The sequence below is a fragment of the Morone saxatilis genome, unplaced genomic scaffold, assembly GCF_004916995.1.
Source record: "Morone saxatilis isolate NCDOM2014 unplaced genomic scaffold, NCSU_SB_2.0 Contig9, whole genome shotgun sequence".
NCBI lineage: Eukaryota > Metazoa > Chordata > Actinopteri > Moronidae > Morone > Morone saxatilis.
The window spans coordinates 15,903,855-15,921,862 of NW_023340268.1; the positions used below are offsets into that span (position 1 = coordinate 15,903,855).

At 41.2% G+C, this 18,008-nt stretch overlaps 1 protein-coding gene across 1 annotated transcript in view; it reads right to left on the minus strand.

The window, feature by feature from the left end:
• Positions 1 to 12,638, minus strand: part of col9a2 (procollagen, type IX, alpha 2) — a 78,023-nt gene extending 65,385 nt beyond the window's left edge. The window contains exon 1 of the mRNA XM_035681985.1: positions 12,555 to 12,638. Within this exon, the coding sequence (XP_035537878.1) occupies positions 12,555 to 12,638 (84 nt within the window). The remainder of the gene's footprint in view (positions 1 to 12,554) is intronic.
• Positions 12,639 to 18,008: the final 5,370 nt, after the last annotated feature.

Genomic DNA, 18,008 nt, shown 5'->3' on the forward strand with positions numbered 1-18,008 from the left:
CACACACACACACACAAATATAAGAAGCAAATGGAAGAACAGGGCCAAAGGAGGTGTTATCTAGGAATCCGGAGTAAGCTGAAAGGAGAGTCAACAGCACAACAGCAGTATGCCTTAACATCAACAGGGTGCACAGGACAGAATCCTAATAACATCCTGTTCGAGTGGCAGCCATTACAACCAACCCACAGTCGTGTAAATGAGCAGAGTGATGCAATGTGTTTGACTCCTAAAACTGTGTGTGCTGAAATAAAGGTTATATGATTTCACCCGTGGTCTTTATTGTACCCACCCCACTGAAATAGTGTAGAAAAGTGATTTGATCCAAATTAAGCTAAATAAGAAGCTCAATGCTGAGAGAAATCCCAATGCAGGCATGCAAAATAAATCAGACGATAGGGATCTTTGTCATTATAAAGACAACATCTAGATGCATACCCGTGACACAGCCTTGAGCTGACAAAAAGGGAAAAAAAAATTAGGGAAAAAAAGGAGCGAGTGAGAAGAAGAAGCCTCCTCTTCTTTACTCACGACTGCAGCGTTGCCATAGCCACTGCTGCATCCTTAGGATGCCAGGGCAGAGCGAGTTTGAGGGGGTAGAGCAGAGGAAGGAAGCGGGGGGGGAAACTTTTACAGCTCTACCTCTCTCTCACTGTGTGAAAGTGGGTCATATCTCTCTCTCTCTCTCTCTCTCTCTCTACCCATCATTTTCCAAACTGCTCAGTTCTGCTTGTGTGTATGCGGGGATCAATCACTCTGTGAGGTGGGGTCTTGAAGAAATCTGGCTTTTCTCCAAAGGCACATGAAGACGAGCACAGAAGCAAAGACAAACATGCTGTGTTTGAATCTGGATTGCCCAACACCTTTAAGATGTGCATCAACAATAAATCCAATCAGGCTTGTCAACACACTCTGCATGAGAATATTTAATTCATTTAATTTTGTTGCACTGTGCTGTGAATCCATTTTTCAAAAGCAATCAATACTTTCATTCACTGTCCTGAAATCATTATTTTTTTAATCAACCAATATATAAGGTGTTAGCCTTCAAATACGTTTATTTATTATTATAAACTTGATAACTTAATAGTATGTCTTACTGTGGATGACATGTATGTGAATGACATTCCCAGTGAATTGGGGGCTGCCCTGCTTGGAATTGTAAGAATGGTTATTACGCTAATTGACATATCTAATGCTATCAATGCATTAGCTCCTACATGCCATATATAGGGATTCAATGAAATGAAGTATTAGGTATTCACAATACAATTTACATGTCGTTGGAAAAACTCATCAACCTGTATGCAACAATAAACTGTACAAATGTCTGCTATGTGGTTGTAGGCCATGAAATGACATAAAACATAAAAATATATTTTATATACTGTATATAAAAAATATGTATATATAAATACTACCTGGCATAATGTTTTTACCTATAAACAAGGCATAAAAATAATTCTTAAGCTACAGTATTTGGGGTAAAGTCATAAGAAACATATTTCAAGCTAAAAAACAAATTCAATTACAGACAGTTGAATCTACAGGTACAATTTCCAGACATTCTTTTCCATTATAATAGGCTAATGCTACAGACTACTACTCCAAAAGCAAATGGAAGCTATTTATGAGGCAAACATATACACAGGCACAAACAATATTTAAATATCTATTACAATTTCATACGCCAAATGTTCTGTTTCCACTTATCCATTCCTGATTCCTCAAAAATGTTGCTTCCAAACAAAACAGTTATGTTTCCATTTACTGTAAATCACCAGTTATGCACGCCTCAGTGCACATGTATAGTGTTTAAAATCAGACCAAAGATAATGAACCAGAGGTAGCATTTAGAAGTGTGGCAATGATTCAGGACAGACCATGGTGATCCAGCAAAAAGCAACATGCTATTGGAACAAAGCACTTGTACTGTCTTAGGTAATGGTCATAATGCCCCAGAATATGTTCATGCTAGCGCATCGAACTCGAGTTAAGTGTAAAAGTGTGTCCAAATTGTACAGTATGGCAAAATATCATAAAAATATCTATTTTTCTTTATTTTATTAATTAACAGATTGCAACTACCTCGTTTCACTCACCCCTTACAAGGACAAACTACGGTGGTTGTTAAACTCGAAAAAAAAAACCTGAATGGCCATAGAGAGCCAGTGCTTGGTTTGTTCTGGGCTACTGTAGAAACACGGCGGTTCAACATGGTGGACTCCATGGAAGGTGACCCGCGGCATCTGTAGATATAAATGGTTCATTCTAAGGTAACAAAAACATAACCATTTTTATTTTCAGGTGATTATACATTCCCCCTGGGATTATTAAAGTATTCTGATTCTGATTCTGACTAATGAAAACATACTAATAAAAATAAAAATAAAATCTAAACAACTCTAAGGAGAGCAAACGACACTGAGAAGACATCTGATCTGAAGCACAGATTGCCACACCTGAGGCATGCTTGGGTTTCGAAGCGTATCTGTATTTGTGAGGGTATCATAGCTGTGTGAAAGGGACCAACCCTCTTTGCAATGTGTTGACTCCCCAACCCCCAATTTCACTACAGGTTTAGATGTAGGTCATGAAGTCCTTTCATCACCATGAGTGTGGACATCCATCTGTAAGCAGTATCGGTTTATCTTCATGGTCAGGATGGTCATTTCTCTGTCAGAGTGGAATCAGTCCCTGGAGAGCCGGAGGGGCCATTTACCAGCATTGTAAGACATATGGCACATAAACACATAACTACTCACATGTGCACACACATACACAAACACTCAAACCACTTACAAACATGACGCAAACACAAGAGTGATGAGAACAGACGCAGATGTCAAGGAAAATCACACATAAGCAGAGGAACTGGTTGGGGACGGTGTGTGTGTGTGTGTGTGTGTGTGTGTGTGTGAATATATGTGTGTTTTCATGTGTGTGCTCTTCTCCACTGCCCCACATCTCTTACAGTGACATGATGTGCATGTGCCGGGAGCAGGGGAGCACTCAACTGAGTCATAGTCCTCAGGGGGCAAGTGTGATGATCAAGAGGACCTTTGGGAGAACTGAAGCTTTACCTAAACAGCCTTCCACTTATTCCCAGAGTCATCTCTTTTACCACTCGCAGACCTGGCCCCATAAATTCACCGGTCGGGTCCCTGTGGACCCATACTGATGACGGACCTTTAGGAGTAAAAGTTATCATAGAATATTATTCTGGTGGAAGGTGGAAGATATGTGTGATCTCCAAATGTGAGACAAAGCCTGTGTAGGGACACAGATTCTGTTTTGTACGTTTTTTTTTTTTCTGACATGTTCACAATGTTTTTTTTTTTCTTAATCTCTTTTTCCCATCCCCCTGCAGCCTTATTATGCTCTTATGGCTTCACTCTGTTCTATGCCATTACCCCCTCTTTGCCGTCCTTGCTACCCTGACCCCCTGCGGTTTGCGGTGTCCAGAGTTGAGGCCGAAAGCCTTAAGCATCGCCGTCAGGCACCAAGACAGCAGCTGTGCATGACACATGTCCACTAAAAACTCCTCTCTCTGCTTCATTTCACTCCTCCTCACTCTTCATTTCACTCCTCGTCTTCCAACCCACCCTTTTCCTTTTCTCCTTTGGCCCACCACCACTCCATTCGGAACAGGTGATCCCCCCAGAGGGCCAGTTTTAAACCCTTCACTTACTCTCCATGCCGTTTCCTCCTCCAGCTCTGTCAACCACCACAGAAACCCATTGTGAGTGACAAACTCAGACATCTGTCCCAAGAGCCGGCAGCACAAACTGAGGAGGATGCCTCCAAGAAAAGGTCCAAACTTGGTAGAAAAAAAGGCAAGGGGCAGCTGCTGCGTAACACTTTTCGAATCTTATCCATCAAAAAAGTTTGACAGCATTGTACAGTATGCTACCCAGTATAAAAACTACATTACATTGGTAATAAAACTAATACTCTTCTAAATCGACCTCATTGTCCCTATACATTAGTAGCCTAATTCTAGATTCACAGTCGATGCAAGGGGTAAATGGGAGTTCCGTCATAGTCACCAAAGGTTATTTTGATTTAGACCTCAGCGGTGGATTTCTCCCATTGATGGAACCATCAGCGGCTACGTCAATAGCTAGGCTGTAACCCTGTAATGTACAACTGCAGTATAACTCAAGCTTAAAGCTACAACATTTGGTATGCAAGAAAAAGAAATCTCAGTCTGCAGTGTCAAAATCCTGCACTCTCCTGGCCTCCTCCCTATGAATTCTGTGCAGTATAACAATGTCAGACTTTTAGAAAAAAAAATCCATGAAACTAATCTAAGAGGCAATAATTCACTCCAAAAACACAGTGGTGTATACATACTCTTAGTTTAAGTAAGAAAGTCATGGCTATGGTTACTGAAAAACTCAATGAGTTACATCTGGTGCTTTGAGTCAGCATTGACTTTTACTTTCTTTTTACTTTACTACCATGACCACAATCTTTCCCCAATCTTAAAGTGCTTGAATTGGATATAACATAAGCAGAAAAGCATTAATAATGTTTTAGTTAAGTACTGCATGTATTTTTGACCCTAAACCTTTTGTAGATATGTCCACTATGAACTACATTAAAAGTTACCTGACTGACACCAGAGATACCAAACGTTGTTAGGGTTAAGTTTGATTTATAGTTGTGCGTTATATTCAATGTGGAAATGCCTTTGCTATGTTGGCATAATGTTTCCTACAAAGCCTATCTGCGGATGCAAACAAGTTGCACTGTACGTATATGAATGTAATCTTAAGGTGACTGGGTTTAAAGAAGACCTAAAAGTAGTAATGATAGTTTTGGTGTGTCAAAAATGATACACATTTCCTCACAGCTAATAAACAATGAAAAAAAGAACATCCATTATGGGTACAGCTACAAATGTGTACAGCTTTGTAAGGTTGAAAATTCCATTAGCAGTCTATATTATACTATCCATGATTGATACCTAACAATAGGGCTTGAGCTGCACACGAGTATAAGGAAAGTTGGCTGTAATGCAGTGTCAGAGAGCTTCATCACCCTAAGGTGCGCAGAAATGAAATCCATCAGGTCTAAATCTAGCATCGATATCTCTCAACACTGGGCCCTGACTCCAGCAGTTTGTTCCATTACCATTCCAGCGGGTTTATCTAGAATATGCCTTTTCCAGCTCATTATGCCCACTTTAGGCTCCCATAAGGTCATTAATCCCAATCACTGTGTTCATTTTCACACATGCCAAACCATTATTCCACACTTGGCATATCTTTTTACCCTTCTGTAATGCTCTCTTGCACGTACACGTGCACAGACAGACAAACATATCGCCACAGTTTCCATCTACTTAGTCATTCTGTTTGTGTCACACTGTCTGCGATTGCATAATAACATAAAATACTGTGAGGGGGATCATAAGATGATAATGATCAGAGAAAATCTTGCCAAATATAGGCTTATGGACTTGAATTTATCTGTGATGACACATTTCAGCACCCTTCAATACTATGAGTTAGATTTGTGAAGCAGCTTGCTCGTGCATAGATGATTTGCCCTCATCCAGAATATTTGTCAGGCTGAAGAGCTTTCCAGCCCAGCGCTCAATGTCTTATAGAGATTACTACTGTTTTGAGAATATATTCTATAATCTGCTGAGGTGCCCCTTGGCACTGAACGAAACAATCAGTCTATTTGTTTATATGTTCAGTTTTCTCTAACATTTGTTAGTCACGTCGTGTTAACACAGGAAGAGTAATAGACATCTGGGTTCATTAGCATTCCTCCACACCAGCAGAGAACATATTTAAGTAATATGGTATGCATGAAGGTATGAACGGCATGTGAAAATGATAATGCCTTTTCTGTATTTGTAAATGATCAATGCTAGGGTGCTGAACTCAGTGTGTGCAGCATTGGGGAATCAGTTGCCAGGTTGCAGAGATGCTAATGAGCAGAGCAACAGGACGGGGATCAGAACACACAGTCAGAGAAAGGAGATAAAGAGGGAAGATGATCAATGAGTGTATCTTGTGCCAAAAGTTCTGTGCTAGGGGAGTCATATTTCTTCGGGCGGGGCGTTCCAGGGGGTTGGTTGTTAGATAGAAGTACTAACAAGAGTCAGTAAAAGATGTATATGAATTAAATTATTTGTTTTACAGTAGCATGCAAGCCTGCAGCAAACCCTAGTCTCTCTCTCTCTCTCTCTCACACACACACTCACACACTCACACTGATGCTGACACTCACTCTTGGAAGCTTAGTATTCACACACACCCACATGGCTGTGAGGGAGTAGCCCTGCAGAGGATGGAGAGGAGAAGCATAATAGGAAAACTCATTTGAAGGGAACTCAGGAGCCCAGGACCACATTAAGCCCAGCCGCCGGCCTGAATGAAAGATCATGTCGAACTTGTCACACAGTGAGTATGTGTGTGGGTGTGTGTGTGTGTGTGTGTGTTTGTGTGTAGATGAAAGAATGAGAGACCGAGAGAATAGAAACAGAATAAATATGATAAGAAAAGATGAAAAAGATGTGAAAATCGAATAAAGAAGGCTGAGTGTGCAAAAAAAAGGAGTATTCAACACAGTCCCCTGGCTCTCCAGGCTATGACATTTTTCAGTTTCCATCCTTCATTCAATGGATTTCACAGTCCGCAATTTTAACAGACAAACTGTTTTCCTCCAGTTTACTCCACAGTTCTAACAGTTATTGATTCTTCTGGGCCAAAGCAGTGTGTATTCAGACCTAAATATGACACATACCTGGTAGGAGCAACTTGCTTACTGAACTTTTACTTGGCCAACAACAAGTTCTTTAACTGAGAAAGCGCATGTAAACAGAAATGATAGCACACAGCAGCAGATGAAATCTTTTATGCAACAGAGTATCTCAGATCATGATCCCGTTTTCTGCCAGACAATTCCCTGTGTGAACACCTGCGTCTTCCAAAGCCCTCAGTCAGGGGAACACTGGCTCTAATTCCACAGAGGGCGCTCACCTCCTTTTTTCCCCCTTGCACTCTCTGTCTCGACTTGAATTTCCTACAGGCACCGACACGACTTTGGCCCATTTTCTTTCATCTGGTTGAGGTCAGACTGGAGGAACACCTGTGGGATTCACCCTTTGAAAAAAAAGGGGAAAAAATCGTTCTTTTACTTTCTTATTCTCTACTTACTTTGTCCCTCCTTTCCACTCCTATTTAGCCAAGGTCAAAGAGACAGTTGCTCCTGCCGGCCGCGGCCTCATGTCTCTGGCCGGATCGTCGTGCAGAAATTGAAAGCATGGACGTCCTGGGAAGGTCCATCTATGCATGCCGCTTCATACATCCACACTTCCTACTGTTTCTAAAATGTCAGAACGGGGGGGGGTCTCTGAATAAAACATCATCTGTCTTTCACTCTGGAAGGATTTACCTAGGAGTGAACTCTATAAAGTGAAAATCTCATGACACATCAGCTCAAAGAGTGACTGACCCTTCCAGTAACTTTTGAAATAAATTCAATCACAGTGACGCCCACGGGGGAGGGCAACAATGCAGCTAAGAGATGCATTTTACAGATCACACACTTCCAAGCTGCCTTTGGTCTTGGCATATTTTGAGCTGCGATATCTTTTTCTGGTTTTACTTGACTCAAGCTGACTTAAGTTATATCAAGCTCTCAGTTTAGCATGTTGGGCCAAAAAAGAATCTCAGGGTGAACTGCAGTTTTCATAACAAGTAGTGTCAGAAAAATCACCATTAGCATTTCTACTGTTTGAAGTTTTCATAACTAATTCTATATTTCTGAGTACAGTTTTGGACTTTTTTTTTTGGACTGAAGAGAATAATGTGAGTTAATACCTCCCAAAATCTGACAACTTTGTAATAATTTTTCAAAAACATGCGTGTGATAGAGTTTTCTTATTATAAACTGGTGACAGTATGATGAGGTAAACGTATTTAATTGTGGGGTGCGCAGTAGCTCACCTGGTACAGTGTGCGTTCCTGGTACTAAGGCTGAGTCTTTACTGCAGCGACCCTGGTTTGATTCCAACCTTTGCTGCATGTCATTCTCTCCCTCTCTCCCCAGGTTTCTGTCTATCTTCAAACTATCACTATCCAAATAAAGGCATGAAAAGCCACCCAAATATATATATATTTATTTGATTGTGTTTTATATGTTTTATATTCAACTTTTTAAGTCATTTTTTACAGCCACCAATCAGGTAAATACAGGATGAAACAGACAAGATTGGTAATAATGATTCAACAAAGTCCTCAGTAACAGTTATGGACTGTTACTCTGCCCTCGTGTCTAGTTTGAAGCAGAAATACTGTGAGTTTCTAGAAAGCCACAAAAAGAGGATGCTTTTAATGGAGAAAGAAATAATGCAGACTTTTGTAGGTGTGTGTTGGACATCTTTGGTAGTGGCTCATTATGAAAACACTGGGTAGTCAGTTGAAAAAGAAAAGCTTTTAGTGCCCAGAGGAACAATGAAATAAAAAATAATATATTTTTTCTGGGTGGGACCATTAAGGGTTAAATGTGCAGACATTTTAGATAAAACAGAAATTATTTCCATGCTATTAGTGATGTGCTCTTCTCCGGTACTCTAACTTTGTATAATCGATTAGGCAGAGCTCACAGATGTAACGTGTTTTTCGCCTGTTCCTCTCTCAATAGCTGCTGCTCAAACTACAATTAGGTCTTGCGATGTCCAACCCCCATGACTTGGAATGAGCTTAAACAATCAATTCCAGTAGTGAGTTCCTATTGAGTTTTAATCGAGATTTCTACTTTGTTCTGTCTTCTCTCACGGTTGCCTGGCCTGCAGATTTCACAGGTCAAGGAACCATTCAGAAAGCTTTAATTAGCTTTCTCAAGCTAATGAGTTCTCAGGCATCATACAAATTGTTCTGTCAAACCCTGACTTTGAGCCAGTTCTCGGTTTGTTTGGGTGTGAGCTCAACAGAATAAAGCACTTTTAATCATGTTCAAATTCATTACCCCCCAAATGAGTAATGCTTCACTCTTCTCAGTCATTTTGCCCCTCATTCGTAGTTAAAGCTGCCCCTCTGCCCGTGACAGACGCTAGCCGACCTGTTTAGTGTGACTTCCATCATCATTACACCGGATAGATCCACCCCTGGCACATTTTGAGGGGGAAATTGTAATAACAAGTCGAGGCTGATGGACTGAGAGCGGGAAAAGGAGGCGACGCAGGAGGAAGGTAATTTCGGACTTCGGAGTAAATTTGAGCATCCGGTGCCTTCATGAAGACAGCAGGGCAGTGAGGAAGCTCAGACAAAAATATGAGCTTTGGTTTAAAGATGAAAAATGGCCGCCTGACCCCATTCCCTTTTTCCCAGATCTCATTCAGCTCGAGCTAAATGGGGATAGGTATTGCCTAAACCGATAACTTGCTGGACCTGAAGTGCCTTTTTGGAACCAGTTTCCGGGGAATTGAATTTCAATCGTGTGAGCAGTAAATGAGGAGGAGATTTATGTGGCTGTGCGTGGGAAAAGGGTATAACAAGGCAGCAGCCGCAGACACTTTACACTTTGTCACATCCACAAAGAAGGCATTAGGGCTTTGACCCACTTCAAGCAGGGCCGGAATAATGCTGCTGCTCTCTAATGCCGCCATAATGGTCGTTGTCATCATCCTTGTCAACTTTATTCGCGCTGTCTTTGTCATTATATTCACGGGTGAAATTTTCCCTCAACACCATTAGGCTACTATTAATCCTATGACTATTTATGCACGTTGTTGATTCCTATGCCGTATCATCCTGTATGATGCTGTGATCGCTTGGGGAGGGGTGCTTTGAAGAAGAGGAGCCATATAGTAAAGACCGGCCGTTATTTACCTCTCTCCATCTCTTTCTCCCTATTCCTCCATCTCTCTTTCTTCCACTAGCTTCTGATGTGAGACTGATAGAGCTTGGAGCACAGCCACTCGCTGTCAGGTCCCAGCTAATGGAATCAACATGGTTGACGGATAAACCCACCGAAAATAAGTTGTCAGAGAGCTCCGGGCCCTTCATCAACCTCCCTGCCGTGTGTGGCACTGCCTTGACCCCTCCCAATGCCATATCAGGAGGGTGTTTTATCTTCAGCATGCCGAAATTACGTTTCAAGTTTTTATTTATTAATGTATACTTTTTGTTCACAGTGACATAAAGAATTGTGTTATGATTGTTCTTGGGGTCATAAAAAAGGCTCTGAGGGATGGGTTTACCCTCTACCTACAGCTGGTCCACCTACCACAACCTCTAAAGCTCATAATTAATATGCTACCACTCGTTAGTTTCATCCACACAAAAATTGAGGTGTAAAAAAACACATGTTGTGGTTTTATGAGGGGTTATTTCCTTAACTATTTCCTTACGGACAACGTAACGTCAGACTCTCTCTGACGGCAAGACTCCAGAGAGTTAACTCGCCCAGCCATAAAATAGTCCACTTTTACGCTTTCGGTTTAGTATGAATCAAATAAACGAGATATTACGTGTTCATTAGTGAGCTTTACAGGGTTCTGGTAGTTGGATTTTGTTACTTTTGGACAGAGTTGGGGGTTGCTCACTCTGTTTCCAGGCTTTGTGCTAAGCTATGAGATTTGAGAGTGGTATCAATCTTCTCATCTAACTCTCGGCACAAAAGCAAATAAGCTTATTACCCGCAAAGTCGAACTATTGCTTTAACATAAGCAGCAGGATGCAGCGAGTCGGAAAGTTTCTGGATTCTTACTGTAAATACACAGTCTGACTCCAGAGGAAGAGATATGCATAACATTGAAAATATAAGCTAATGCATATGAGGACAAATTTGTGTGGAAATGTGGAATGCCAGCAGAAAAACAGAGGTAAGATAAGACCAGTGAGGCCAAGGTAAACCCGAGTGTACAAACACTGGGCCAAATACCAAGATACCATAAACAATGACCTTATGTTTATCCAGTTGAATAATTCTCAGACTGTGTGATGTGTACCTTTCTACAGGGCAGTGCAAAAATTCCCCTCTGGCCAGCAGAGATAGAAGGAAAAGGAAAAAATGAAGAGAGTGAACTGCTTCTGAGCTCCAGAAAACACGATGACTTGCTGTGCCCTCTCTCCCCAGAATGTAGCAAAAGCTTTACTTACTTTATGCCTTAAAGGACCTAATGTTCTATGTAGGAATTCTGCCAGTATGCCAACTTAATCAATACTGTATGCAAGTAAAAGAAATGCTCTCACCGGGACTGCATTCGCAATGGACAAACACATCTCCCGCAGTTGTACCCAGGAGCCGGCATTGAACATTGAAAACCTAGTGTCTACAGTATTCGTTTCATGTAGGCCTGTGCACAAGATAGACAGATTATTTTTCAAAATCTCTTTTTTTCCACATCTACAGCGCAGTATGTTAGGGTTTCTCTCATATGACGTAACCCTCACCCAGTTGCCAGAATCCATGAAAGCGGTTGTGCTCAGTGCCAGCCTGCTGCTGTGTTCTCTTACTCGGAATCAATGGATCTGGGCTAATCTGTCAAACCGAGGAGGCTGCTCTAGCCTTCTTCATCCTCTATTCATTTTGAGAAATGTCTACCAGTTTTCCAAACATTGATTTCATTAACAAGAGACACTGCGATGTAGACAAGTAAGAAGAACTAGGTCAAGGATTTCACACATTCACTGCATCCCTGATTCCTTCTGTGCAGTACCTCAGAGCTCCACCAGGAGCCACTGTAGATCCATCTGCGCCACACAGAGACAGGCAGATAGAGGAAAAAGAGTGGGGGGCATGCAGGGAGGTAAAAGGAGCTCAGTGTATTAGATCAGCCACCCCACTGGTTTTGTGTACCGACAGCTGTGCTCTATAACCCACTTGACAAGATTAAAAGTCCAAACATATAAACAAATAGACAATCTGCATCCCGGCTTGCAGAAGCTCAGTCATCGAGCCCATGCTCTCTCACTCCATCTTCTATCTGCGCCTTGTGAACTGCAGATGAGACGGGGGAAGAGTGCTGGAGCATAATTTGGGGCTGCTTATAAGATCAGAAAATGTGACCCACTTCAATGTTGCGCTGACTAAAAGACGCAAGATTCTCATAATATTTCAGGAGGCGCTCCTCCATAATCTTGAATAATATCCCATGCGTGTGGATAGAAAGAATCTCTAATCTGTCCGTGTTTGGCTTGTGGGAGCCGGTGCATGCCTGTGCCATTGTTTGCAGGCGGAAGGAGAAAAAAGCGAGACAGAGAGAAATGACAGATGACAGATCCACAATGCTCAGCAGCACATCTCTCACTACACAGCCACACAGCCAGCACTCCTCTAAGCTAAGGCATCCATCCATCCGTCCTCTTTGCTCGCTGGCGCTTTGTGTTTTTTCGTTTAGTTTGTTTGTTCTGACATGTTAATGGGACAGCTGATGGACTGGCAGTCTGATACAGCTAGAGGGGCAGGGGGCTGCTGGGTTTATTTTATTCTGACAGCGAGGGGGAAGGTCAGCATGCTCATAGCTCACCTGCCTTCTCCTTTCTTTCTCTCTCGCCTCGCGTTCTGCTCCCTCGCATCCTTCCAACCTGATTTCTGCCTTTGTCTCGTTTGCTTCCATCTCCCACGGTGTGTATTTGGGCACATCCGTCTCGGCTCATTTCCTCTCTCATGTTTGGAGCTCCTCTCAAACATTTCCCCAATGATTGACCGACGGCTGCAAGGGAAATTGGGACAACAAATTAGATGAACTTTGATGCAATACCGAAAGTAATACCCTGCAACAAAAGTAAGAAAAGCTCAATAACACCTTCTGCAAGGGGAGAAAAGGGCTAAAGGCAACAGAAGCATTATGAAACTCACATGACTAATCTCTAGAAGAGTTTCTACAGCCTGCAGATTGCCAGAAGGGAAAATGTTTTGAAAGTAAGTACACTAAAAGAAAATACAAACTAAACATAGGCAGAAGCAGACACATGCATTTACATACACCAATACTGCTGACTTTAAAGCAGGCATCTATCAATCATTCTCCTATACAAAAAGCACAGATAGACATTTATCTCCTTGATTATGTTGCAGCTTCTGAACGAATTAAATCATTTTGAATTCTCCACGTTCTTTTCCATCGGCCAGTTCCAGAGAGATGCCTGCAAATGGGTCAGTATTAATGGCTGACCAGGCAGGCTGGTGTGCTGCAAGCCACAACAAGCCCAGACCACATTAGGCTGCTGAGACAGAGGGTGTTTGTTTTTGTTTTCTTGTACTGTGAACAAATCTGACTGTCCTTGAGTAAGGATTTTTATGACATCAATTTAATCATTTAGATATATAGATTTGAACAGCTACCTGGTAAATGCTAATGGAACAGGGGTAATGATGCTGAATGTGTCGGAACAACCAGCAAGGAGACTGAACACTTTAATTTATCTCGTTCAAAACACGGCATTAATAGCTAACATCACATAAACAAATACTGGCGGACTTATCAATACGATGATGTATAATGTTATCAGTTACTTACAAATAAACTCAACACAAACTCACTCCGTCTCCTCTCCTGTCCCTGCCCGAACCCTCTGTGTCCTTATCCCCAGAGTCACACTCCCCGCTGGGTCCCCCACTCCTCTGCTTGCAGTGTTTAAACTCTTCCTGTCCTTAGGGCTCCCAGTCCAGCTATAGTCAGCCTATAGGGCCACTAACTAGCTAGTGGCAGTGGATAGTACAGTCAGCATATCCAACAGTGGACCGGTAAGTGGCTCCCTGTGTCACAAGAGTAAAGGTCTATGTTCCAACAGTCCCCTGATACTTTGGTCCCGGTGACCAGGCGCAGCTCCCCAACGGAGTTTGGCGATCTATTTATTTATTATATCCAACTAATGAAAAGTGCGTTGACTAAGACTCTTCACATCGATCTGGGGACAGACGTAATGATTTGCGGGTTTAATGAGGAATACTTTCTATAATTTTGGATCCTTTTGCTGATGGCATATTGGCAGAGAGGAAGCTCTGCTTGCATCGAGATATTTGCTATGTTCTGTGGTTGGAATTAAACTGTCAATCAATTCTGTAATGGGGGCATAATACATTTAGTAAGTTTTTCAATCATTTAGCATTTGCAAACTTTTAAATGCAACTGCTCGTTATATGATTTTTTATTTCTTTAAAATAAGGTGGAAAGTGTCAAAAGGAGCAAATGAAATGCAGTATTTTCAATCTGATTCTAATATTTACCTCTGCCGAGGAGGTTATGTATTTGTTTGTTTTTTTCTGCCAGCAGGACTATGGAAAAACTACCGATTTTCATTAAACCTGATGGAAAGGTGTACCGTGGGCCAAGGGAGAACCCATTAAATTTTGCAGTGGATCCAAATCATGGGGCAGATACACAAAAAAAAATTTCACTTGCATAAACAGTACAAGATAGGTTGGTTGTAATACAGACAAATACAGTGGTTGTGCTTGCAGATAGATTCATATTAGACTGGACTATTGGTCTAGTGCCCTTTCTAGGTCATTATTTTTCATCGCAGTAACCTAATTAAAAGATGCTCCGTAGAATACAATACATATATATACAGGAATTCTTTAGCTGCCTTCCATTCCACAGTGTACATAAACAGTACTCCCAGCTCTCTGTTCAGGGAAGATTTTATGTTAAAATGTTATGTTATAAATTCAAATTCTTAACCACTATTTAATCAATCTGCTTATCGTGAACTATAAAGCTAAGTGATGTATAGCCAATAGTAGAATGTTAAGGTATATTTGCGAGGCAGTTAAAGCGCAATACAAATATAAGATACATAAAGATTCAAATTGGTGAGATGAAAAATTTATCATGACATCAATTTCACTTCACAAAAGAAAATAGGCATTGTTTTCCACAGTTTATACCCTACCACAGAATAAGAACAGGAGGAATCTAATTTGATGAAGATGAAAAAATATATTTTGTAGATTTTCGTCTGAGAAAATGTTTTTCTTTTTCCTTTTCATTTTCAATCTAATTTTGTGATAAATATTGTGAGAAAATTGCACTGTAAACCCAGTATGGTAAATTGTATTGAATTGTGACTACAGTATATTGTAACATCCTTACCCACAGTTATGTAAAAGCATGCTAACCACAACACATGTGGAAACACAGGTGTGCTCACCATGTGCCATACTCTAAATAGAAACAGAAAGTGAGTAACTATTATCGCCCATCGTCTTTTTTTTCCCTGCTTATAACTAATTTGTCACTATGTATGACATGCCAGGTCCAGCTGCAGTCTGGACTAATAATGCTATTAGAGTTATTTGTCTGTGAGCGCTTTGTGACACTAGAGAAGGTAAATAAACACATTAGGCACTTTAATGTGCTGAATACCTTACTGTCAGTCATCAGAATTGGATTTCCTCATGCGGGCCCATGAAGCGCTGATGATGCAGGACGTCACCAACACTATCAAATACATGATTCTGCTCCTCTTAAAACCAGTAAGTTAGTGCGACTGTGAACCGGACCAGAACTACAAGGCACTTCTAGAAGTAGAAGTGGTTAATTGATGGTGATGAAGTTTTCTAAAGTGTGTGTTTGTGTGCATGTTAAATGAGTCCATATGTTGCAGAATATGTCGGATAGCCAGTGATAAATGATAGAAGTGTCCCCCAGTGAAGGTAATTCTGGGAATCACGAGGTATGGAGTTTCTGAAATTGTGTAACAAATCCATAAAAATGCTAAGAAGATAAATGGGGCTCTAATGTAGCCATCTAACAGTCCATTGGCAATAGCCAGTAAACCCCAAACAGATGAAGAATTTCAGCTCTCCATCATTGGGAAGAAACAAAAAATAATACAAGAAACTATCACGCACACTCTCAGATGCCAGATAACAAAAAACAATCATTAGAGAAAAAGAGAAAAATGGAACGACTAAGAAAAAAAGAGTGAAAAAAGAAGAGAGAGAAAATAACGCTTGTTGTTTTCTGCCAGTCCTTAATTATCTCTCTCTGTTTATTTACTCTCCATCCATCCCCTTAAAGCTGCAGGGCCTTTAACACCCTTAATCAACCTCTCTCCCCAGCAGGGCCTGTAGCAACCGTCTTCACTCGCCTACGTAATTGACTCTTCGTGTTTGAGAGGCAATAAAAGTTTATGACTATTAAACATAACATCAAGCGGGCTGTCTTTTTACCAAACTATTAGCGGGGGGAAGGCACGTTGTGAACCGATAATTAATTGCTTACTCTGGGGATGCCTAATTACCAATTGTTGGTGTTATTAGCTGATTAGCGGGTGGATTTGACAGCCCTGAAAGGCTGTCAGTTGACAGAAGAGAGGATGGGGCATCCATTGGTGCTTGGAGGTGCTGACATAATTGGTCTTTATTTTTTGAAGTACACATCGCGCACACACTCGTGGAGACTGGGAAGTGACAGAGCTCTTGTGTGAATCCCAAGGCTCCTGTTTGATTTAATAGTGGTGGACTGGAAATAAAAAGGCTAAAAGATAATTGACTGCTTGCTTAAGCTCAGACAACATGACTTACATGTTGGATTCTTTAGTGAATTATGTAATATTTAGACATATGGTATAGCGAGTGACATTTAATCAAGTGTTTCCCCACATGCTCCATCCCTCCAGGACATTCTATAATTGACACAATCTCATCCAGGTATCACCTAGGGGTCAGCACATATAGAAAGTGACGATAGCCACTTTATTCTCTGTATAATTGGGTGTATTTTTAGGGTTCGGTTTGAAATTGATATGGGAGGCAGGGGCGCTGCTCAGTGATCCATCCTTTGGTGCCAACCTTGGTGGCCGCAGTGACAAATTTAGACATAGAGTGTTCTCTTCCACCAAATTAGATCAGGCCAATGGGCCATGAAAAACTTGTCTCTTTGTCCCTGGAAACAAGTGAAAGCCAAACTGCTAAAGAAATTAACTTCACAAGTCAGAAATTCTATCAAGACTTCTACACTCAACCACATTTTGCCATACTGTATGAAGTTGTGACAGCGCGGTTGTCGAGCCACCCAAACATGGATACAAGATGTTACATAATGAATCATGGTATTTAACTGTGTGTTTATATTCTTTAAGTTATGTTTGATTTTTGAGTCATTAAACATATATTAAAGAAGGAAAGGTTATTAAACAAGTTGAGTTGAAGGTTTTAATGACTTCAAAATGGAATCTATTTTATGGCCAGCCCTTTAAAATGTTTACTCCATTAGTTCTAACACAAACCCTTACACAAAGAGAGAAAGCTTAATTCATTTGGATGTATTGATTTCTATATATCTTCAAACTCCAAAACACAAATATCAACTGTACACTGGCAGTCTGTCTGTCACGCAGCATAAATGCACAAAATACATTTTTGTTTGTCTTTAAAGAGTAAGTCTGCTAGGACAATCGCTCCCAGCATATCTAAAAACTGCAACAGGGCTAAAAGACGGAATGGCTACGTAGTGTGCGACGATGCGTGGGGACATTGTCCCACCATCACACGGTGTGGCATGGACAGTGATGTGCATTCTCGCGGTGCCGCTAACCAGCCTTGAGCAGCTACTGTTGGGGTCTCTGTTTTCTCCACATTCTGGCTGTGGCAGTAACTAAAAGAACATTTGTGCCTTTTTGAGAGAGCTGCTGCGTGGATACCTGTGTTGTAACTTGTAGAGACTTGCTTACAGTTACCAGCTATGTGTGAGAGGCACAAATAGGGGTTACATAGCTGGTAACTCAGCTCAGCCAGTGTTCTGCTATTAATGCTTGGCACCACAGGTAAGGGGGATCATTGAGTGAACAAAATATAACACAGTCTGGCTATTACATCATCATTGAGAATTTGGCTTAACTGAATTCTCAAGTCCAAGCATACAAGCTAATTTCCAGCAGGAAAGGCACTTTTTACAGGTGCTATTGGAAAAATCCCCTCACTTTACACTAGACGCCAACAAAAACCTATGTGATTATGTCCAGCGCATGTCACTCATTTTGAAATGTCTCAAGGAAGTAAGCCTGCCTATCATGGTTTATGTAGATTGG